This window comes from Athene noctua, chromosome 3, assembly GCF_965140245.1.
Source record: "Athene noctua chromosome 3, bAthNoc1.hap1.1, whole genome shotgun sequence".
NCBI classification, from domain to species: domain Eukaryota; kingdom Metazoa; phylum Chordata; class Aves; order Strigiformes; family Strigidae; genus Athene; species Athene noctua.
The window spans coordinates 31543387-31566702 of NC_134039.1; the positions used below are offsets into that span (position 1 = coordinate 31543387).

At 55.6% G+C, this 23316-nt stretch overlaps 2 protein-coding genes across 2 annotated transcripts; one reads left to right on the plus strand and one right to left on the minus strand.

Annotated features, from left to right (window-relative positions):
- Window positions 1-1859: 1859 nt before the first annotated feature.
- Window positions 1860-12273, plus strand: CSDC2 (cold shock domain containing C2). Its single transcript, XM_074902582.1, has 4 exons — window positions 1860-2105; window positions 8257-8522; window positions 8794-8916; window positions 9178-12273. The coding sequence occupies exons 2-4, from the start codon at window positions 8347-8349 to the stop codon at window positions 9338-9340; spliced, it is 462 nt and encodes a 153-aa protein (XP_074758683.1). The 5' UTR covers window positions 1860-2105; window positions 8257-8346; the 3' UTR covers window positions 9341-12273.
- A 329-nt stretch (window positions 12274-12602) lies between these two features.
- Window positions 12603-23119, minus strand: PMM1 (phosphomannomutase 1). The gene is made up of 8 exons (XM_074902580.1): window positions 22989-23119; window positions 22764-22881; window positions 21803-21879; window positions 21488-21579; window positions 19134-19233; window positions 18167-18242; window positions 15133-15248; window positions 12603-14350 (listed from the first exon to the last, which is right to left on the minus strand). Exons 1-8 carry the CDS (start codon window positions 23055-23057, stop codon window positions 14228-14230), a joined length of 771 nt encoding a protein of 256 aa, XP_074758681.1. The 5' UTR covers window positions 23058-23119; the 3' UTR covers window positions 12603-14227.
- Between the last annotated feature and the right edge of the window lie 197 nt (window positions 23120-23316).

Here is a 23316-nt window from a genome sequence, read left to right on the forward strand (position 1 = left end):
AGTGGGGGTCACCTGTCCCAGCTGTGTCCCCTCCCAAATTCTTGTGCACCCCCAGCCTACTCACCATTGGGGTGGTGTGTGAAGCAGAAAAGGCCTTGAAGCTGTGTCAGTACTGCTCAGCAGTAACTAAAATATCCCTGTGTTATCAACACTCTTTTCAGCACAAATTCAAAACATAGCCCCATACTATCTACTGTGAACAAAATTAACTGTACGCCAGCCAAAACCAGCACAAGCTCTTCCCCAGGAGAGGATGGGCATCTCAGGAGAAACTCGGAGTGGAGACTGAGAGCTAGCTGGGTTTCTCCTTCCCTTTTGCAAGGTTTTGAAGGGTAGGCTGGAGGAATGAGCTTGTGGTGTCTCTAGGGGGTGACTGGGACTCCTGTTTCATCATGGAAAACTGCTTGCAAAGCCACAAGCAGAGTGTGATGGGCAATGGCAGAACACATTGACACTTGGGGTTTCAGTGCTTCTTGGTGGTCTTGCTGGTCTCTTCTGTCTATGGAGCCTTTTTTGCACTACAGTTCATTGACAGGAGAGACACAACTGCTTTGTGATCCTGTCTCTCTGCCAAAGCCCCTGGAACAGCCATGGATCAACACCTAGCTACCTGGATGAATGGATACAGCTAGAAGGAGCAATCATGACCCTGTCTCCTGACTCTGCCATGCCTCATGGCTTCCCACACAACTTGTACACCACCCTGCAGCCCCAGGGGTTGTTGTTGGAACTGGTCCAGTTGGCATCATCATATTCAGCACCTAGAAGAGAAAGGAGTGAAGAAAAGTCATGTTTAAGAAACCAAATCCAACCCACAACCGCACTGAATCAAAAGATGCCCATGACAGCTCCCTGCAGCACTGACACTGTGCCACGGTTGTTTGGAGTTCTTGAAAATTTCATTCCAGGATCACAGGGACCTGCTTGGTAAGGTGCTGGTGTGGTCCACCCTTCTGCTCCAAAATGAGCCTGATATCACCTAAATTCCTCCCAAAGGATGCCTACCTGGCCTGTTCTTAAAAACCTCCAGTGATGGAGACTCCGGTGCTTCCCCAGGCAATCTACTTGAGTAATTAACTGTCTGTTCCGTTAGAAAGCGTTTCTAATGTCTAGCATCAATCTTACTCCTTGCAATTTAAACCCCATTATTCCTTGCCCTATTCCCCAGTGGACACAGCAAACAATTGGTCCTCATCACATCACTCTGTGCCCCCAAGAGAGAAAGTCTCGGGCCGATTTATGACGTTGCCTCTGCCTGTGGAGATGGGTCTCCTGAGCACAGTCACACTGGCACAGGGGAAAACAGAAAGGAAAGATCTTTTGGGGTGATGGGGTTGGCATAGTGCACTGCTAGAAATGAGACCCTTAGAAAGCACCTAGGTTTGTGGTGGCTGCGAGACTGGAGCAGGGGAGCAGGGCCATAGTGTGGATTTGTGACATGTGTCCCTCGTGCTCTCCTGCTGCACCGGGGGGTGATTGTGGCACCCGTGGGTGCTGGGGGGGCTGCAGACTTGGGCAGGTGGGGGGGAGGGCGGCTGCAGCGTCACCAGCGGGACTTGGGGTGACAGGAGAGAGGTGAGACCTATTGCGGAGGACCCCTCCTGGTCCTGACCTGTCTTCCTGGCCCCATCCCCCGCTCGGGTGCCTTCCCACCCGCCGTCCTGCTGTCCCCGCAGCCCGTGGGGCTGCCCCGTTGCGTCCAGCCGTGCCACCAATGCACGTCACTTTGCGTAACCAGAGCGATGCAGCCCCCCGGGGCCGACCCTTGTTCCCTCCAGCCCCTCGTACAGACTTGCTCCTTTAAGCCTAGCTCAAAAATGACCAGGCTGATCCCTCCCACCTGCCCGCTCCCCCTGGCCTGGCCCTGACGTCAGGGGAAGGCGTGTGGATGCGTGTGTGTGCGAGGCGCACATCATACACACATCGGATACCGCAGATCCATCAGCAGGCAGCCGGCAGGCAGGCAGGCAGGCAGAGAAAGCCCCCCCGAGCCGGGCTGCAGGCGAGACCGCTGCTCCTCGCAAGGTAGTGGAGGAGCGTTCGGCGCCGCCGAGCACCGATGCTTTGCAGAGCGCAGCTCCAGGGAGCCCGTCACTGCTGAGGAGGTAAGGGGAGGCACAATGGCCATCCAGCTTGCCTGGGCTATTGTAGCTGGAGGTTACACTTCATGCACTTTTTCTTTCAAACCTGCTTTTTCCTTTTGACGGCAGAGAGGTGCGTGACTTCCCTCCTCTGGTTTGGTTATTCCCCACCAGCCTCAGGAACAATAACTCCTATGGGGGTGGGGGGCGGGGGGCGGCGGCGGCGTTTGCACGCCCGCTTTGGCTGGGGGGCAAATAGCCAGGGCTTTGCAATGGAGGGCTGAGATCAACTGGGACCCAGCTCTCCGATTGCCAGGTGAGGGGGCGGCGATTTGTAAAAAATCCGACTTATTAAAGCGGACTGATAATGATGGGGGCTTGAACTGGGGTTTCTTTGGGACTGGCTGCACTGTTCATTCCTGGAGATGGCAAGTTAGATCCACAAAGGAGAAAGGAAGGACATAGTCGAGGACATTTGCTCCAGATCTTTGAACAGACACTATTCTAATTAAAAAAAGACCCACAACAAAACAACCAAATCCCACAACCTCGGTGTTTTTGAGTGATGATTATGCATATATGCTTAAAAGGTAAATCAAGCCTCCATGATGGCTTCTCCCTTTGCTTCCCCTTTGCATCTGGCAGCCTGCTTGCTCTCCCCCATGGCCTCCCTGAGAATTGGGCAGCCCAGCACTGACTAAGGGAGCTTTTTATAATTGATCCATAAAGGTGACATTCATATTTTAGCGCTAAGCAGGCTGTATCGTAGGCGAGACTATCTCAGCAAAGATCCCTGGAGTTGTGAGCGTGATTGGCTTAGCTGGGGAGGGGACGCTCTCAGTGTGTATTCCCCCAAAACCGCCTAGTTTATTTTTCCTATAGTAATTTGTCGCAGCAAAGGGGTTTTTAACATGCAGGGTAGGCAAGGAAATTGCTTTGCGTGGTATTTAACTCTTAACAGCATGATCTGGTAAGCAGAAAAGGTGGGGGATACTGAGAGGCTTTCATTACCATCGGACAGAGACAGCATTTATAAAAACCTGCCAGACGCTGAGGCTGTGAGCCTCCTCCGAGGAAGGGAGGATGGAGAAACAGCCCGGTGAGCGATGAGGCCCTTGCCTGGAGCCATCCCATTTCCCGAGCCTATTCGTGCCCTTCATGGCAGCCCCCCGGGAGATGCCGATTCGGGATCTCTGCTGGCCAGTGTGTTGTTGGTAGATCCCTTGGTGTGTGAACATGCCAAGCAGCTGAAAAATAAGATTTTTGGCTTTGCATTGAGCTCTGGGGACATGCTCCTGTGTCTGGAGGGGTGTAGTTCTTCTCTGTTTCAGCCTGTGTCTAGACAGACTGGGTCTGGGGGGGCATCAGCCTCCCCGAGGATGGCGGCAGGCCAGAACATCGCTTTCCCTGCTCTGTGGGGTGAGGAGATGGCTGCCGGCAGCCAGCTGCAGAGATGGGGTGTCTTTTCAATGTACCAGACCTTTTAGCTACTGGGATGGAAGGAGCGGGATGGTAAACCTGACTCCTAAACTGCTGCCACTGGCAGTTGTGAGGGATGGAGAAAACGCAATGGCAAGCAGCAGGGAAGAGCCTGTGTGGGAACTCGCTGGAAAAGGCAGCTGAGGGAAAAAACCCTCCAGCTCCTCAGCTGGGGTGGGGGGAGCGGTGGCACTCAGGAGACCTGAGCGTGGTGCAGACAGCATCTGAACCAGGGATTTGCAAAGACATGTGGCGGCATGAAAGGAAACAACCCATAAAGGTGATGGCAGGCCAGCTGAAGGGTCATGTCCAGAGCTGGAGTGACAGCTGCCAGCAGAGTGGCCACCCATCTGTCTGTCCATCCTGGGCAGCCTGGGGGTTCTGGCGGATGAGAAAGAGCACAAAGAAGCGCTGTGAGGGAGGGCTGACTTGCCGAGAGCGATTAAGCCAATTAAATATGTATTCCCCCACCCGATCGAGGGACCATGAGGGGTTTTTCTTCGCTGCCATTAATGAACGGGGAGTGGCAGGCAGAGGCTGGTGTCTCTTCAAAAGGCTCCTTCCCCCCTTCTGGGGGACCTTGAAATGCTGTTTAGTTAAACAAGGTCACAGCCAGCACCCAAGTCAATGTGTTTGGCTTTAAAGAGAGGGAGAGAGACAGTGATTTTATTTGATAAACTGTAGACCTCTCAGTCACTAGTGATGAATGGGGTACTTGGATCTTGAGATAAAAGCTGATGTGTCTACTGCCTGTCTGCCTTAATTGGCCTGGGTTTCTTGCGTTCGCCTGAGAGTGTTCCCAACTGTCAGCTCAGCTCGGAAGGCTGCCCTCTGAAACATATAAAAGCAAAGCTGGCTGCTGCTGCTGAAGGAGAACCTGTCACCAGAAGGCTCTGGGGTTTCACTCTGAGACAGGTTCTTTGGGGAGGGGGCAGGATGGACAAGGCTGTTTGGGTTTTTTTTACAAAGAGCATCCTTCCAGGGAGCACTGGGCTTGGTGCCACTTGCACACATCCTTGGCTCGGAGGACTGCTACCTCAGGGGACCCTCGGAGCAAAGCCACCAAATGGAGATGGGGATGAGTGAGGTGGAGGTCTGGCAGTGGAAGGGGGGTTACACTGGAAAGGTTTCTCATGTCCTGCAGCAGAGCTGGGCTGCTGCAGCCTCTGCTTGCCTCCTCAAGTGACCCGGATTTTATCCCGGCACCGTATACGTGCATGGAGTGGACATGGTATTGTGGGTGATGTCTGCCAGGCTGGGAGAGACCTGCAGTAGGGAGAGATGCTCTCAGCCCCAGCAGAGGTTAGTGTGACCGCTGGTGATGGAGGAGCAGGGGGGAAATGCCTTCTGTGCCCAAGGTGCCGTCTCCTTGTTGCCTGCTGGGGCTGCATCGCGGAGAAAGGTCTGGGGAGAGGATGGTGGGGTGGAGCACAGGGAGGGAAGGAGAAGGACAGGGGAGGCTTTCCCAGCTCTCTGGCTGGGTTAGGAGGGGAAGAGACACTGGTGAGGACATGCTCCTGTCTGCCCTTTTCTCTCAGCCCGCTTTTGCCATGAGTTTAATTTCCTCGATCCCTTTGTTTGCTGCAGGGATTTAAATGAGGTGGGAGGCAGGCTACCGCCCCGGAGCCCCCCGTGGTGTCAAAGCTCCTGCTCATCATCAGCTTCAGCAGTACTGGCAAAGACAGGCATTCAGCTGCTGGGCCCCAAGGCTGACCCACAAATCTGGGGTGCATGAGCCAGACACTGGAGAGAGGCAGAGTGCTGCTGGCCATGGGAACAACCTTGGCATGGCCGCAGGATGGATCTCTGCTCCAGCCCCTGCTCCAAGCAGGAGTTAGGTGCAATGCTTCACTTAGAGCAGGTTGCTTAGGGACATGTCTGGGGGGGTTGCATACCCCCGAGGACGGGGATCCCACAGCCTTGCTGTGCCTTGTCCCCGTGCTCATCCTGCTGAGTTGCTGCCCCATGCCAGGGCTCTCCCACACACCCCCATGGGCCAGCCAGAGTCTCCCAAAATGTCTGCGGGGATCACGCCCGTCTTGTTCTCCATCGCAGGGCAAGCTCAGCTCGTGGGGGCAAACACCAGCGCCAGGAGGGCTCTCTCCGCTGCTGCCCTTGGGCCTCAGGAGTGGGCTCTTTGCCTCCTCTCCCCCAGTGATGCCCAGCATGCTCCTGCTCCTCACCACCATTCGTCCCCCAAAACAGGGAGCCTTCCAGGGCATCCCAGCCTGGGCTGGTCCCACAGGTGAACATGGGGCAAACCCACTCTCAGTTGCCACTTCATCTGCCCACATAATTTTGTCCCTGCAAGGCTCCCTCTCTTGCACACCCCTTCCCCTTGGCCTCTTATTTTTCTTTTGTCTCTGGGAAACTTCCATTTTTCCAGCCCCTTGTGGACCCGCCAGAGGAAGGTCTTTCTCCTGGCACCAACCAATCCCCTCAGCATACTAATAGTTTGCTCCAAGCATCATTATTCAGGTTAAATACCCTGCATTGTCCCTAATCTGGTGGGGGAACCAAAAGGCCTTGTCAGCGAAAGCACGCACAGAGGAGGCACGCTGTTGTGAAGCCATTTTCATAGTGGCGGCTCCATGATGTGGCGGAGAACCAAGGGCTGCTCCCCCTGAATCGTCCCTCTTGTCCAGTCCTGACACCTCCTGGGAAGGCACCAGATCCTGCAGTGACACTTGGGGACCACATTGCTTTTTGTTGCCCAAAAGCAGCCAGGCTGCTCGCCAGCACAGGTAGAGCGGCCAGACAGAGGGCACAGGTGGGAACAGAGAAACAGCTTGGTGGCTGCTCCAGCTTTTCAGGGTCTCACTTGGATGCTCCCTGATCCTCTCCAAGCTTCTTGGGCATGGGGGAAGGAGATGGTGAACCCAAGCCTGGGAATGGGAGAAGGAGATGCTGACCCTGGGCGTGGAGGCAGGAGATGCTGAGCCTGGTGGCCTGGGAGCCGAGCAGCCCCGGTGTGGGGTGGGCCATGCAGCAGAAGGCAGGCACATGTGCTCCAGTTGCTTCATGGCAGAGAGGAGCTGCTGAAGCACATAAAGGGTTTGATTCAGTGGTGGATGGGAAGTCAGTGAGGGGAGAGATGTTTCAGAGGGGTTTGCTGCCAGGGCTGGAAGTCATCTAGGAGGGCAGGAGGAAAATGGTGGCTTCTGCCTTAGGGTGGGACTCCAGTGTGTCCTCTGCTGCCTGGACCTTGGGGTCCAGCTCTGCAGGGCTGAGAGGGGGCAGCTGTTAAGACTCTAGCTGAGGTGTGGATGGACATCAAAGCTGGACTAGCAGCAGTCAGGACCCAGTGGCAGGCAGACACCCTGGCAGGGGAAGCAAGCGGAAGTGGGGAAGAGGAACAGGAGTCGCCTGGTCCCTCCCCGAAACTTCGACTGCTCTAGAAACCTTTTCCCATGTCCTTGGTGCCTGCTAATTTCAGAGCAGAGGTGACCCCCTTTCACACGTCCCCCCAGGGCATCTGCATCTCAAGGGGCTGCCAATGAGTCAGAAAACAAATTAAATATTCTCCAGGTTTCCTGGTGTGTGCAGGTGTTGTCCCAAAAGATACCGCATGCCCCAGTGGGGCAGGAAGGACTGGAGGGGGTGACTGGGAAGGTGACGGTAACTCCATGGGATGTCGGGCTTCTCAGCTCCAGGTGATGGGGAAACCACCAAGCTTGAGGGGTGATGGAGATGGGTGAGCCCCCACCCAGCACCCCGAAAGAAAGAGCAGTGTCCCCAAGGAGCTGCTGGCATGGGGTACCCCAAGACAGAGGTACCCAGCATCAGATGCAGCAATTGATGGGCCATCAGCAGAAAAAAGGCTTTCTGAGCAAGTGGCTACAGTGCTGATCATGCACCAGAGCTGGGAGGCTTTAAAATGCACAACCCCCTCCAGTTTCATGCTTGAGGTGGTTTGGCAAAGACAGCCATGCCCACGCTTGCTCTGGCTCCTGCTCTTCAGCAGCTGACCCGGCTGTCAGGCCACATCCCAGTGACCACAGTGGCAGGAGGTTGTGCTTGTGTCTCGGCACATCTGAGGTACCCAAAGGGTGTGTGTGCCGCCAGCAGCCACGCAGTAGTCTCCTGGTGTCCCTTCCCCGTAGGGATGTGTCCGAGTGGGCAGTGAGTCTCTGGCTGGGGCTGGGGTTGGGTCCTAAATATCCCATAGCATGGAGGCAACCTTCAGCGGTGGGGTGACCTCAGACCCCTGACCTTGACTTACCTGTGGTCTCAGCCTTTTTTCTTCACCCTTTTATCAGAAATCTTGTGCTGGGGGAGATCTCAGAGGCTGGGGCTGGGGGCCTGGGTGTGCTGGCACTGTGTGGGCATCCTTCCCAAAATGGTCCCTGCCCATGGCAGCCTGCGCTCAGCTGCTCCTTCTCCCAGGATGTGCTTTTTAACAATTTCATATCTAATATGTGAGATGATCCTGGAAAATGAAAGACAAAGCCACAAACCAGGCTCTTCCCTTAGGATTGATTTGGTGGAACAACCCAGGTTGCTCCAAGCCTGGACAGGCTTCCTGGGGTGATTCCCAACACCAGGGGTTGGCACCCAGTACCAAAGGCTGGCGACACGCTGCCTGCCCCACAGATGTGAGGCTGGGAGGAGAGGGGGAAATTGCTGACAGCAAACTGCCCTCACCAAAAGTCCCCCATTGGGGGAGCCTGTAACCGCCCCCCACTTTGCTCCCCAGGTCGCAGTCAGCAGACCCACGCACCCAGGCGCCCTTTCTCCTAACGCCTGTCTACCCATCCCCAAAACGGAGGAGCCCACCAGCCCCACCATGTCGTCGGACCCCAGCGCCCCGCCAGCAGTGCCACCCCTGCACTCCCCCAAGTCTCCAGTGTGGCCCACCTTCCCCTTCCAGCGGGAGGGCAGCCGCATCTGGGAGCGGGGCAATCTCCTGCTGCGGGACCTGCCCAGCCCTCTCCCCACCAAAAGGACCAGGACCTACTCAGCGTAAGTACCCAGCATGTGGTGAGTGGGCTTGGGACTGTCCAGCTGAGCCGAGCAGGGACCGTGGGCACCAGCAGAGGCTGCAGAACCATTTACACCTGGTGCATGTCACCATCGCAGTGCCCGGCATCACTGCATCCACCTGCCCGGGTGCTGTGGGTGGCTGCCGTGTGTTCTCCTGGGGAACGCCATGTTTTCATAGCAAACCTCTCTCTGTGCTGCCCCCCTGGGTGAGTGCTACCAGTGAGACATCTCCATCCCTTTCTTCCCGCAGGACGGCTCGTGCCTCTGCCGGCCCCATCTTCAAGGGCGTCTGCAAGCAGTTCTCTCGCTCCCAGGGCCACGGGTTCATCACCCCTGAGAATGGCACAGAGGATATTTTTGTCCACGTGTCTGAGTAAGTCTGGAGGTCACACAGTGCTGGCACACCCTGGGGGAGCTGCTCCATCAGCATGGGGCTGGAGACATGTGGGCTGGGGTGGGGATGTATCCATGGGGTGGGGATGGGGCTCTGCCTGTCCTCTAGCCCCCATTGCTGGTGGGTTTTCTTTCCCAAGGTACAGCTGGTGGGTCAGGTGCCTTCCTTGGTGCTGGGTGGTCTGGGGCAGGGATCTGGCTCTTGGCCCCAGACCACCACCTCTCCTCTCCTCTCTCACAGCATCGAGGGGGAGTACGTCCCAGTGGAGGGGGACGAGGTGACGTACAAGGTCTGCCCCATCCCTCCCAAGAACCAGAAGTTCCAGGCAGTGGAGGTGGTCCTCACCAACCTGGCGCCCCACACAAAGCACGAGACGTGGTCTGGCCAGATCATTGGCTCCTAGGCGCCCAGGGGGGGCCACCAGCCACTTGGCCCCACGGAGCAAGCCTGCCCAGCCTCTCGCGGGGGGCGCGGGGGGAGCCGAGGCGGCAGTGGGGTCAGGGCTGCCCCCAAACATGCAGGTGTTTGCGTTCGGTGTCTTTTCTAAGGTTACAGTTTCCTTTCTCTGTATGTGTTTGTAAGTGTCTGTTGAGGGGGATGGAGGAAGCAGAGCCCTCCCCTGCTGCCCCCCAGCTCTGGGAGCAGCACGGATCCTCATGTTCCCTTCCTTGCCCCCAAGGCCATGGGGAGCAGGGGAACCAATCCTGCCCTCTGGCCCTCCGGCTGCCCTGGGCTGAAGCAGATGCTGAGAGCAGGAGAGGGCCAGGGGGAGGCTGGGGGTGCTTAGCTCGTCCTCCTGAACCCCCCTCCAGCAAGACAGGCACCCTGCTTGGTCCTGCTGCCCACAGCATGGCAGCAGCAGGGCATGCCGTGGGGCTGGGGGAAATGGGGCGGCGTGGGAAGGCGTATCACTGTATGGGGACTGGGTGGCTGAGTCCCATCCCCATCGCTGGCAGCTCACAGCACCTGCCTGAGTCACATCCCTCCATCGAAAGATTTCAGGTCAGCAGTGCCATGGGGAGGCGAGTGGCAGACAGAAGAAATTCAGTTTTAAGGGGCAAATGGCTGCTGGCAGGGTGTCAGGGGCACTTGGCATTGTGCCTGGGGGGCTACAGCTGGGCGGGGGGCAGGGGTGCACTTGGCACCTCTGTGCTCCCCACTGCCACTGGGCTGGCGACGCACTTTTCTTGGCTCAGTGCCAACATGGTTTTGGAGAGATAGCCGCCTTCTCCTCCTCCTCCCCTTGTCCTCCCAGCCCCCCTGGGGACCCCCCTTCCCATGTGTGCGTGTGTGTGTGCGTGTGTGTGCATGTCCATAGCTTGCTGGGGGAGCAAGGGGCTGAGGGGTTTGAGTAGCCTCAGCCGTGGGGCGAGTGCAGCCACCTCCTCCCCAGTCCCTCAGTGTAGGCAGGGTCTTGTATACAAAGCACAAACTTCGTTTTTGGTCTTCTCTGCCATACCCTGGCCAGGTGGGCTCCCGTGGCCGTGGGGAGGGACAGGGCAGGGAGAGGTGGGACAGGGGCAGCATGTACCTGGCTGGGCCTGAACTGATCCCAGGGAAATGGTGCCTGCACAGATGCGCCAGAGATTATCAGCATCTTAAGGGGTTTATTTCGAAGCAGGGCAGGCAGCCCCCCCGGTGCAGGGCAGGTGACGACAGCTGGGTCCCCAGTCACCCACTCGGCGGGAGCCGCCAGCACTGCTGGTCCTCAGCACTGATGGAGAGGGGTGATTTCCACCTTCCTTGCCACCACTGTTGCGGTGGGGACAGGTCTGCTGTAAGTGGGGAGAGGAGGGGGACAAGGATGGTGCCACATGGGACAGCTGGGGCCCTGTGGATTTGGGAGGAGCACCACACACTGTCTCAGCCCAGGATGGTGTGGGGACTTCCCTGGGACCCCTAGCCTATCTCACTGCCAACCCAAGGCCCGGCTCTCCCAGGGGCTGCACGATGCCGTCTCAGGCCCCAGCCATCCCTGGGACACACAATCAGTTTGGCCAAGGCAAACTTTGTTTCTGTTTTTTTTCTCTCTTTTTTTGGAAATAAACTAAAACCCTAGACTTGGTGTTTTTACAACTCCAGTGTGGTTCCCGCCTGTCTGACCGTGTGTCGACCTTTGTAACATTGGCAATAAACCATTAAAAGTTACTTTCCCATGAGCCCTGCTCACCCTGGCTCTTTGTCCGTTGTGTGTGTGTTGCAGTGGGGATGCTGGTGGCTCTCCCAGGTAAAGGACCTGGAGTGCCCAGGGATTTATCCAGACAGCAGGACAGACACATCTGCACAGCATGTCCTGGGGGGTCCTGGGGTACTCCAGTCCTGCAGCACCCTGAGCCTGGGACAGGAGGATGCTGCTCACTGGGAAGGGTGACCAGGACAAGGACTGGTTTCCTGCTGCTGCCACCGGGATTTTGAAGTGTAGCTGCCTGCTGTCTGGCTGTGTTTAACCCCAGCAGAGAGTGGCACAGAGCACATGCTTCTCCAACTGCTGCATACTGTAGCTTTAATATGATTTATTTAAATTTTTTAAAGATACATATATATGTATTTAAATATATTTCTTATTTAACAGTATCAGCCAGACAGGAGCCGCCCGTCTCACACAGATACGGAGCCATGTGGCAAGATGGTCCCCAATGCAGGTCCCACCACATCTGCTCACTCACACATACACATGGAGAAACCCCCACTTATGTTGTGGGCACCCACTGGGAGAGGAACATCATGGCAAAGGGGTCTCAAGGACAGCCGTGCACTATCCTCAGGCAGGGCTCCCACCCCGGCACTGTGCCTCATCCCTGCCCACAAAAACACAGGACTGACAGCTGGGGCTCTCAGTGGCCCTGCTTGAGCAGGGGGGTGGGACCCAATGACCTCCAGAGGTCCCTTCCGCCTCAACCATTCTGTGGCCCTGAGACCCTGGGGCTGCTCCTGCTACTTCTGATGCTATCCTCCTCCTCATAATCCCTCCAGCAGGACAGGGTCTCCTGATGGGAGGTGCCCTCAACTAGCCCAAGCTTGGTGTAAGGCAGAGACAGGAACAGGGAAGGTTCCTGCACTTGATCCCACCTATGTACATGTGAGCTCCTGAGCAGAGAAAGTGATGTCTGGTGCCTTGAAGGTCAGCCCTGCCTCTGCTCTGCCCACCCTGCAACTCCCCCCACCCTGGTCAAGAGACATGCTGCCACCAGGAGCAGCCTTGGACAGAGCCTGCCCTTCCCTTCAAACACGCGAGTCATCTCAGCCCCCAAGGCCACTACGTGCCTCGTGCCTTCAGGACCAGGCCCTGCTCTTCACTCATCACTAAGCTTGCTAGAGATCCTGCTGACTTTCAATAGACTTACAGGAAAAATATGGCCCCCAAACCCACACATAACCTGATCCACAGTGGAACAGGAGGAACCACAAAACACAGAATTCCTCCATGACAGCTGCAGTGGAGGGCCAAAACCAGTGCCTTGTGAAAAGGGTACTCTGCATCCAGGCTTCCCCAACAGGTCCTCCCATGCAGAAATCTCTGGGTAGAAAGAGGAATTTGTGCATTTGTTGGGGATTTCTGGATGCTGGTCAGACTGCTGCGCTCATGCGAATGTGATGTATTACAGACCTGATGTGTTGCAGAGTTAAGAGGTGTAATCAGGTGGAGGATCCAGTGGTGCCAGGGTCCACTCAGGACTCTGCCCGTGGCAACGTGGGAGCCCTGTCCTGGGTCTAAAAGCACCAACATATCTTGCCTGAGGAACTTGGCCCCTGGGTTAAGTGGCAGTAGCCAGCTGAGGAACTTCTCTCTGCAGTCCAGCTGCTAGGTGGGAGATGAAGAGCAATGGTGAAGAAAGCAGGAACAGGAGAAAAAGAGGAGAGAAAACAAGACAAAGACATGGAGGAGTGCCATCCCAGCAGGGATGTACTGAGAAAGGCTCTCAGGGAACAATGTGGGGAGTTTTTGCAAGAACTTCCGGCACTCTCCAGGTCCACAAACACCAGACATGTGCCCTGGGGAGCTATATAGGCAGGACACCTCCCTGGAGGGGATCCCTGAGCTCCTCTTGAGCATCAAATTGTGACTAGTGTCACCGGTGTGGTCACACATCCCAGTGTAATGGCCAGGAATAAAGGGGCAACGTGAGGGAGGAGGGCAAGGGCCAAAGGAGACATGTGGTTTTGCAACCCACGAAGAACCAGAATAGAGGAGCAGAAGGACACACGACAGCTACACAGGAGAACTTGCATCCCTAAAGGTGACCATGTAAACCCAGCATATGGAACGAGATGGGGTGGAAAAGCAAGCTTGGAGGGCACTGTTGAGCATGTACCTCTGTTGACACTAAAAACCAGGTCTTGCCTGTGTTGGCCCTCTCTGAAAATGTCTCTGGCAGCATGATGGAAAGCTGAACACTGGGAAGGAGGTCTGTTATGAATGCCCTGGGTAAGGTATTACACTGACACATCTGTGATGCCTAATGGATGCACAGGTGGGAAGATTGTTGGGAAGCCTTCTGTCCCCAAAAGCTCTGCAGGGTGCTCTGCACATACCAGCCACCCTCCAGCCATACCAGGCAAGGTCTGGCTTGACAAGTTCTGCAGAACATGGGGAAGAAACCCATAGCAGCCATTTTTTTTGTAAGCTAAATTGAGAATCAGTTTCTTCAGGCACCTGAGCAAAGCTCAGAGTAGAAGAGTAATTTTAGAAGTGTGATTCCCAGGTCACCTGTAGAGACTGTCATGGTGCACAACACTGCAACAAGCTGGGGTTGCTGCTACCCCTTCCTACCACGGGCTCTTCCTGGCCTCTTGCTTCAGCACAGCTCCGGTCAGAGTCCCTGGGGCCTCCGCAGCTCCACCCTTCCCAGCCAAGGTGTAAAGGGTAGAGAAAGGTGAGATGCATGTTCCCTCATGCAGAAGTGTTAAGAGAAACAGCAAAAAAAGAAGAGAAGAGGGGAAGGGGCATGGGATGGACACACACACGCTCTTGTACTGGCCCTTTCAAATGCTTTCTGACCAAAAAAGCATCTGAATTGCTACCCACCACAGCCCGAACTGTCAAGAGAGAAGTTTTCCTGGAGGTGAGGAGGGTCTGGTCCCACAAGCCCCAGCCATAGATGGGGAGTGCCAAAGGGCAGCTCAGCGAAGGCCCCCTCCTGCACACCCACCCACAGTCACGTGTTACATCCTGACCAGCTCTGGAAAGTGGTGGGTTTTTTGTCTACCCTGAGCAGATTCCTCAAATGAAGGTGCTTTTCCTGGCAGGGAGAGAGGGTGGGGCTTAGGCAGGGCTGCGGGGACCTGGCAGTCAACACTCATTTGCTCTCTCTGGAAAGAAGATTTCACGGCATCGCTGGACCGTGTCCTGGGGGGACAGGACGCTGTGTCCCACTGTGCGGGGATCATCATAGATTTCATAATCGTTCCCTCCCTGCAGAGGAATAGCAAATAAGGAGAGCATTAGTAGGGTCTTGCCGGAGCACCCTCATCCATCAATGTGTGTCTTGCTTTGTCCTGTGAGGAGCTGGGGTGGGAGCCAGTGGCTGGGGCAGGGACCTGCTGGGAAAGGGCTGTCAGGGCTTTGCTGGCCCAGGGAGACAGAAGAGGCTGGGTTGGGAGTCCTGATACCTTCACCTTGCCTCCCTTCTTCTGTGGCAAGGGAGGAGCTAAAAAGGATGGGGAAGGTCCCAGACCAGCAAAGCTTGTCCAGAAGCCTTTGGTTGACCCCTGCCCGTGGATGGGTTAGCAGAAGGTGAGGTGGGCACATCTGAAGAGCAGATGTTGCCATCATCTGGAAAGAGCTGAGTGGATGGCCAAGCTGGTCTATAGCAGCAAGGAATCATCACCCTCCACCACTTTAAAGGGAAGGTGAAGCTGTTCCTGCTGCTGAAAAGCCCTCCTAATTGCTCGGGGCTTGTATTTTGGGTCCTGCGGGCTGCAGGAGTAGCTGCCCCCTTCCCAATGGTGCCAGAGGGAGGAAAACGATGCTGAGATGGACCTGCTCCCCAGCACAGTGAATCCAAGGTGATTTCCTCCCAACCCAGTGGGCCAGCCACCATCATGAGCCTGCTGTAAACCTGTGCTGCAGGAGAGCATCTCTCCTCCTTGAAATGCTAGAGGTCTGTGTCAGCCACAATTGGACCTAAGTCATGAGACCTGTGATGGAGCAGCTCCACGACGGAGAGAAAGTGGCTGTGTGTGGGGCATACTCACAGGGGTCGTCTCATTCCCAAAGAAGTGGATGGTGTCAAATCTCTCGTCGTCGAGCACATTGAGGCAGTAGCGTTTGTCCCAGCCCTCTGGGAAGACATCAAAGCTGATCATGCCACCTGCCAGCAAAATAGAAGGCATCAGGCAACCTTAGTGAGAGCCAGCATGGTGTCCCCCCACCACAGGACAGGTAGGAGGAGGGGAGAGGGCTAGATGTCTGTGGGGACCCCCCCACCCCGAACAGCAGCCAAACACCAGCTCTGTCTTGGTGTGCCTCTCTGGCATGTGGCTAGGACAGTGGCAGATGCTGTTCCTATGACAACAGGCTGGAGTGACATCAGCATGTCTGGGGTGACATCAGCACAGCTCCCCCAACTGCAGCCAGGCAGGCAGGCAGGCAAGCAGGAGCCAGTGGGCTGCAGGGGAAGATGCTGGGGTGGGAGGTCCCACGAGATGCATCTGCTGGGGGAGATTCGGGGTCACACCTTGCAGATAGCATTAGCATGTTCTTGTCCCAATAAGGAAAATGCCCTCAGAGACTGTCACCACTCTGTCCTTAGGCTCCTGTGTGGACATGGCTGGCCCTTCTAAAACCACTGTTCCGGCACTCCTTAACCCTGCAGAGACCAGGGGCTCCCAGGACCCTGTTCACACAAAGCAAACCCCATGCACCGCACAGCTCAGGGGTCCCAGCTGGCTGTGCTGCAGGCCTCAAGCAGCCTCTGCATGCTGATCAAGGACCAAGGACCTTGCCATGGAGGTACCGTGAACCCATCGATATAATCAGGGCACAACCCTGGCCTGTCACCTCTCACCACAAGAGTCAAGTGCGAATTGCCAACATCTGGAGGGGCACCAAGGCAGGCAGGGAAAACGTACAGAGGTAATGGAGCTCTCCCAGAGAACATGCATATGCATACACACCGACACCCAGAGCTACCGAGGGTTAACGAACTTCCTGGCCTTTCCTCAGACCAGGCAGAGCACTGCACTGCCTTTTGGGGGTGCACGGTGGTAAGCTGCCCTGCTGTGTGCACAGGCGGCAGAGCCAGACCGTTGCCCCAGCACCAACCCAAACCAAAGCCTATGAGAATTAGGGCACACACATTATGTTTGTATGTTGTGTGGAATTGGGAGGAACAGGGATTTGATCTAGGATGTGCATCCTTGTGCCAGTTCAGGTCTCTGCTCCTCTTGGATTCAAGGGGACCCCCTGCTTCTCCAGGCAATCTACTCCTGGAGTTTCACTCTCCTTCATAAACCATAATTCTGTCTCTCTTAGGAAGGAAGTGAGTAGACAGGTACCCACAGGGATGGTCCCTGCTGAAGGAGAGGCACTGATCCCCTTGGCTGTTCAAACATGCATATCCTGATGCCATGCTCCTCTCTTCCCTGGCTGGTTGAGGTGTCCCCGTTGGTTCGGGGATCCCAAACCAACTCTCCTTGAAGCCTGAGATGCTGGGGATGGAGCCTGTGTGTCCATCTCAGGGCAGGGGATTCACTACTGGACAGGATGCCCAGGCAGGACACTGTGATACAGATGGGAGCAAGTGCCCTACAAGCTAAGGGATGGGGATGCCCCTATGCTTGCAGCAGGAGCCAGCATCAGAGCAGGAGCTAAACTTGGCTGACCTTATTAAAATACTTTCTGGTTTGTATCCAAAGCCATTTACCTGTGAAAAAGGCTGCATTTCACTGTGTTCTGGCCTTTTAAAAGAGCTGGGAAGCAAGAAGGGGCTCTTGATGCCAGCTGGAGAGTGTAAGAAATCAAAGGGAGAAGTGGCGTGGAGGACAGCCAGCACTGCCCTTTGCTTAGGCAGAGCATGGGTCTGAGGGACTGCAGGGAGATCTCCTACCCCTCTGGGGCTTGCATCCTCCACAGCCTGGGACAGGGCACACAGAGACAGCTTGGCAGAAAAGCCCAATTCCGTGTGTCCCTGTTTTTGGATGCCTGACCTGAGACACCCTACGTTTTCTTTGTGGAGGAGCGGCGGGACTGCAGCTTCCCTTGTCTTCACGCTTTTACGCAACAGGCCTGGGATCTTCATGGCGGCTTCCCAAAGTCAGAGGAGAAAGGCCCATTGTTCTGCTCTCGTCCCCCATGCCTGCAGGGGCATGGCAGCGGGGACCTTGTCTTTCTCTGCTGTGACAAACAGTGTGTGTCAGTGCTGTGGGCAGCACAGGATGCCCCTGCAGAGTTCTGAAGGCAAGGGGAGGGTCTCAGGATGAAATCCCTTGGAGGACAAGAGGGGAAGACCCTTGGTACTGGCCCACACTGGGTGCAAGAGTGGGGTGTCACCTGCTGCCTCCTAGCCTCATCACCCCTTGCCCTTTGCATTTTACCTTCTTATCTCACACATACCCACCTCTCTGCTTCAGCCCCACCACTTACACACCCTCATATTACTCCCTGTCCCAGACAGACCCCCAGGATTGCTCAAGCCCCTTTGGTTCCTCACCTTCAGTAAGCTGGCTATAAGAGCTTATGTTCACCCCAAGAAGTGACCCTGCAAAAGGCCATAGCATGGAGCTGCAAACTCCCTGCCTCTTGACAGCTCTTCCTCCAGGAGGAAAGATGTTTCCCTCATAGCCAGCCCTCCCAACAATACCCCAGAGCCAAGACATAAATGAGGCTCCTGTCTCTCTTACACCACAGCATTCCCAGAGAGGACTGCATGTGCCTGGAACTCTGCTAGCCACCTTGCTGCTGACATTTTAGGCAGGACAGACCTCCTGGGCAGGGAGGAGCTCCGCAGAGCTAACTGGAATTAAGGCAGAGATATCATCACAGGACAGAAACCTGCCTGTCTGGCTGATTCCCAGGGAGGCAAATCTGCAGCACAGTTTGGTTTATTCTCTGCCATCACCCTGCCATGAATGCCAATGTGATGCCCCCACGATGGCTCTCCAGGAACAGAAGCTCCTTCTGCTCTTACTGGGGTCTCCAGGCACCCAGAGGGAACAGCCAGGATTCCCACTCCTCTTCCCAGCATTTTATGGGAAACAGAGTAAAGCCACGGAAGCACCCTCTGCTCACCTCGAGAAAAACGTAGGCCTTTGCCAGCAAACTCCCTCTGCAAGGCTGCCACAAACTTCTCCCGGATCCTCTCTTTCTGCAGAGGAGAAGGAAGAAAGGGAAGGAAGGAGGGTTTGAATAATTAGGTGTTGACAGCTTACCAAATCCACCATATAGCTGACTGCTGGGCAACTCTGGCTTATCACATTCCCCCTTCCCACCCGCCCCCAGTGTAGCACTGTTTAGCCAGCTTTCATCAGTCCTGCCCAGTGTCTGAATAAAAAGCCACCAGCTCAGAGCAGCTCCAGGATGCTCCTGGGAAGAGCAGATCCCAGTCATTCCTCGTCACTGAAATCCAACTGCTCCAATTTCCCAGAATCCCAGTTCATAACCAAAAGTCTCCAGCTTTGCTTACAAAGTCTTGCAAAGTCTTGAAGTCACCTGGCCCCAAGACTCACCCCCGCCCCAGGCAGAAACTGCCTGGGGTATGAGCTAAGCACTCCAGAGATCTGTCCAAGAGATCTGCTGTTGCCCTCCCAGTCTGGAAGGCCCATTAGTTCCAGCTCTGTTGGGGCTGGGGGAGTGGGAGAGAGAAAACAGCTGCTGGGCCAGCCTGGAGGGGTGGTGCAACCTGAGAAGTTTGGGTTTCTCTGAGGTTTTCAGTTCAATTCTATCTTTGGTTACTGTAAACAAGGAGACACCCTGTTAATAACTAACTTATTCCCTGGGGCTCTCCCACAAGGAATCCTGCTGGCCACCCCACTGAATCAGTGGTCCCCAATGAAGTCAAATTCTTCCATTCATCTGTGTCTCTCCTTGGGTTTTCTGACCCCAGACCTGTCTCCACCTTGCTGCATGTGTTGGCCTGGTGCACAGCTTGGGGCTGGCCTCCCTCCCCCTTGGGATGGAGGGAAGCAGGTAAGACACGAGATCTGCAGTGGTGCAAAACCAGCAAAGGGGAGGATGAGCCCGAGTCTGGCCTGTGTACCTTGTCCAGCTCGGAGAACTCGATTCGCTCCTCTGGGGTGCAGCTCCGTCCGATGGGGGAGATGTTCAGCATCCCATTGCGAAACTCAATGAAGGTTCCTCTGTGGGTGGGGAAGGGCACAAGGTTACTGAGGCAGGGAAAGAAAAGCAGACCTTTCCAGGGGAATGGCTGCTCAGTGAGGAATGCAGTCTCTGCAGAGACATGCAGGAGGAAAGAGGCCATGCCCACGCATGGGTGCTTCATGCCAGGCAGAGTCCAGGCATCAATAGCTCTGTTTAAGGTCTCCAAGGGTCTCATACTTTGATAAAGAGACACCATAAGAGAAGAGGAATAAACAGTGCTTGTGTGCCCTGGGAACAGGGTGGAAGCAATGAGCTTAGGTGAGATGATAGAAAACATTTTTTAATGTTGTAAAAACTGGGACAGCTATTGCCTGGACTAGACCAACTGCTTGATGGCACTGTGGCATCTCCATCCCTAGAGGCTTTTAAGAAACATTGAGTGGGTGAAGCTGGCATTACCTTGGGACAGTGGGATGGAACAGGTCAGCATAACTCGCTGTTGATGTCTGGCAGCAGGCTGATGAGCAATCAGGACCTCCTCGTGGGACACAAATCAAATTTGTATCTCCTGCTTGTCCCTTGCACCTTTGCAGCTCTTACCTAAGCTTGCATGGACAGGACCCTGTTCCTGCATGCCACCCTTAACCTTGCACTGGGATCACTACAGTGCTGCTTCCTCAGTGGGATGATTCAAAGCACTAAGCTGGCAGAAAACTGCTCCCTTCTTTTCTCTTTGCTATAAACACCACTAGTTCTGTTTGCTTATTACCTTGGAATAGCTCATCGAAGGGTCAGACAGGTACCAGCACCGGCGGGGCAGAAACAACAAGGGATGGCAGCACTGCCAATTTGAAACGAGATTGAACCTCTTGTGGAAACCTAGCTGGAGCAGGGAATTCCCCTTCTCTGTCCAGTTGAGGAGCCCTGAGCTCATTAACTCTCTGATGTCTCTCACAGCCCTGCCCACTGTTTCTCTGCGATAAAGTGGTTACCACTCCGAGTCTGGGGGAAAAACTCTCCACCTTCTGTCTCGTAACAGAATGAAGAATATCATGGGGAACAGACACATGGGCAGCCATGCCTGCAGTCTGGGAACAGCATCTCTGCAGCACTGAGGGTTTGTTGCCTCATGCCCCAGACCAAGACTTGGGAGATGTGGGTTAAAGTCCTTGCTTTGCTAGAAATCCCATAAGCCTAAATCCACAGAAGCACTTGAGAGCTGTAACTTCACCAGGCTGTTGGGCAACCAGACAGCAATGAGGCAACTAAAGAACCTTGAGGGTTCTGGGTCCCAGACCACGCTTTCGGGGGCATATTCAGCCAGCAGTCCTGTCACAAGGAGCCACCCTGGCCCCTCCCACTGGTCCTTGTATTGCCACATGGTGACTCACATCAGGCAACTAATCTAGATTACAGTTTATCAACTTTTACCAGTTTAATTTCAACCAGACAGCTTGTCTGCTTGGGTTCACCGTACAAACACAAGGGGAGAGCAGGAATAAACCAACTGGGGAAAGAGAAGGGCAGAGCCACTGCTTTCAACAGCACTGCTCGCTCACGTCTGCTTCAAACGTTTGTGAAATCATGGTCTGAGGGATGGTTTGATCCTGCACCCAGGCTGGTTTAACTGCAGGCTGCCTCTGAAAGAGGTCCTCCTGCTCTCCCCTTCCACCTGTGTGCCATCTGTTCCCTCTCTCTCCTTTCTGTAATAACAGGGCGAGCTGATCCAATGGAAAACCACATTTTTCCTTCCTGACAGCGGCCTACTCTTTCTTCAGAGAACCCAACTCACCCTGTGACTGCTGGATCTCATGGGGGGAAGCAGATAGGAACACACGGTTGGGGGCAGAGCAGAGCCAGCCCTATTACCAGTGGCATCAAGCAACACTGGGTTAGAAACAGTGTGAAAGTGTGTGCTCAGGCGCTGGACCTCCCATCTTAAGAGCCATTGTTTTGTCTGTTTGGAAACTCATACAACCAGTGATGGCTGATGCCCTGACCAGTAACGAGCTGGTACCATTGTCCTAAATGAGATGCACATAGTGGCTGTACCCTGCTTCCCAAGGAAGAAAATCTAAGGGGCAAAAGAGTGCTGACTCTCCAGAAAAAAGACCCTGCCCCATTATTTGCCCACAGTGCCCAGCTCAGTGGGACAGTGATCCTACACGGGGAAAGATAAAACCTGAAGCAGGACAAGGTCAGTAGCTCAGCTGTCCTTAGGAGAGCTCTGGAACCCAGAGCTCCCTAGAAATCAGTGATGTAACTGCCATTTGCACAGGCTTGGGCTGTTACCGTTTCTTGGGCAGCTTCAGCAGCGCCATGTAGTTCAGACAGAAGTTGATTAGATCCTGCAGCAGTTCTTCCCCCAGGTGGTCCTGAATGGCCTGCAAGAGGAAAGGAGGGAGTGAGGAAGAAGCTAGACCTCTCAGGAAGCCCACCTGAGAACATGATCAGGAGGAGTGGGACATTCAATTCTGGCATCTGGGGAGACAAGAAAAGGCTGCCCACCTGCCCAGGGCCAAGCACTGCTCCCCACAGCATGCAGGGCACATGGGCTGCATGGGGATGGGGAAGGAGAGCCATGGCTGCAAGAGGAGCTGGACATACCTGCTTGGAGACCAGCTGCCCATTCTTGTATTGCACCGTGCCATTCTCTGCGAAGACATAGTCAAACTTATCGATGACTGAGAGGCAAGGAAACAAAAGAGGAAACATCAGTACTGCCTAGGAAAAGGGGCCAAAAGGACTGGGTTCAGGACTGAGTGAGCCATCCTCCTGGTCCCTTAGTACCGAGCTTTCCCCATCTCCCATGCTCTGCAAAGGGCTACGGACCCTCCTCGCCTTGTTCTCTGTAAAGTGGGCGGGAAGATTATCTTCTCCTCACAGGTGGGGAACTGACGCACGAGGGGGAAACGACCTGACTGAGGTCACGGGCTGAATCTGTGGCAGGACAAAGATAAGGGCTCCAAAATGTTAGGCTTTCAAGAACGTGCATGTCCCTCTGCTCTCTCCTCCCCTCCCTACTGCCAGGGTGCTGGGGTGATGCAGTTACTGGTTATCTAACTCCAGCCCCTCCTGCAACCCCGGCACACAGCACTGCCGACTCAGCAATCGGCCTCAGCAGGGAATTTCTCAGCCTCCCTCTGCTAACAAGGCAGGAGGCTAAGCCCAGCCGTGCATGGCATCCATGCCAGAGAAGGAAAACAAGGCGGAGGGAGCGGGGGCTGCCCCCTCGTCCTCCCACTCCTTCCTCTACCCCATGTCCCTGTTTGGACACAATGAGGAACCCCCCCAAGACCGCACCATGGAGCGGCAGGGAGGCAAAATTTGCAAGGGCCTCCCACCCGCTGTGCTGGGGGGGAAGCTGTCAGAGCCCAGATGAAGCTCGCACAAACCCGACACCGGAGACGGCAGCGTGGGCTGGAGCATCCCTGCCTGCTTTCTGCAGAGGCAGCGGGAGCTGAGCGGTGGCTCCCGCCCGGGCACAGCCGGACCACCCCAAGGGCAGGCTTGGGGTCAGATTTAGGACACAGGTGACACCTGGGAGACCTCGTCGGCCGCGTCTCACCTTCATCCCCGTCCCCCAGCTGCTCGGCTATCTTGGCATAGTCGGAGCCTCCCACCACGCCGATGTGCACCCTCTCCCGCAGCTCCCGCAGGAATGCGTCCACCTCCGGCTCGATTTTCTGGAGGGGAAGCAGCGGGTGAGGCCGCAGCCGGCAGGACGAGCTCTGCACGCTGACCTCGGCCCCCTGCTCTCCCGTCAGAACTCAGCGCCCCCGTGCCTCGCTACCTGCCGAGCCGGCGTCAGGGTCCCATCCACGTCGAAGAGGCACAGCACCCGACCCCGTGCCGCCGCCATCCCCGCCGCCGCTCGGCCTCTGCGGGCGGGAGGCGGGACCGTGCTGAGGAGGCGATGGCGCCCGCGCCGCCCTCCCGGGCAGCCGCCGCACGAACGTGCGCCCTGGGGAGGCCAGCACGGCCATGGAGGACCCTCCGCCAACCCATCATCTGTACCCTCCGAGTCTCCGAAGGCCCCTCCAATGATGCCTTAACATGCTGGTCTTGAACGGCTTCCCCGCCTCGGCTCCTTTCGTTAAATCCTTTGCTTTAGAGCCCCA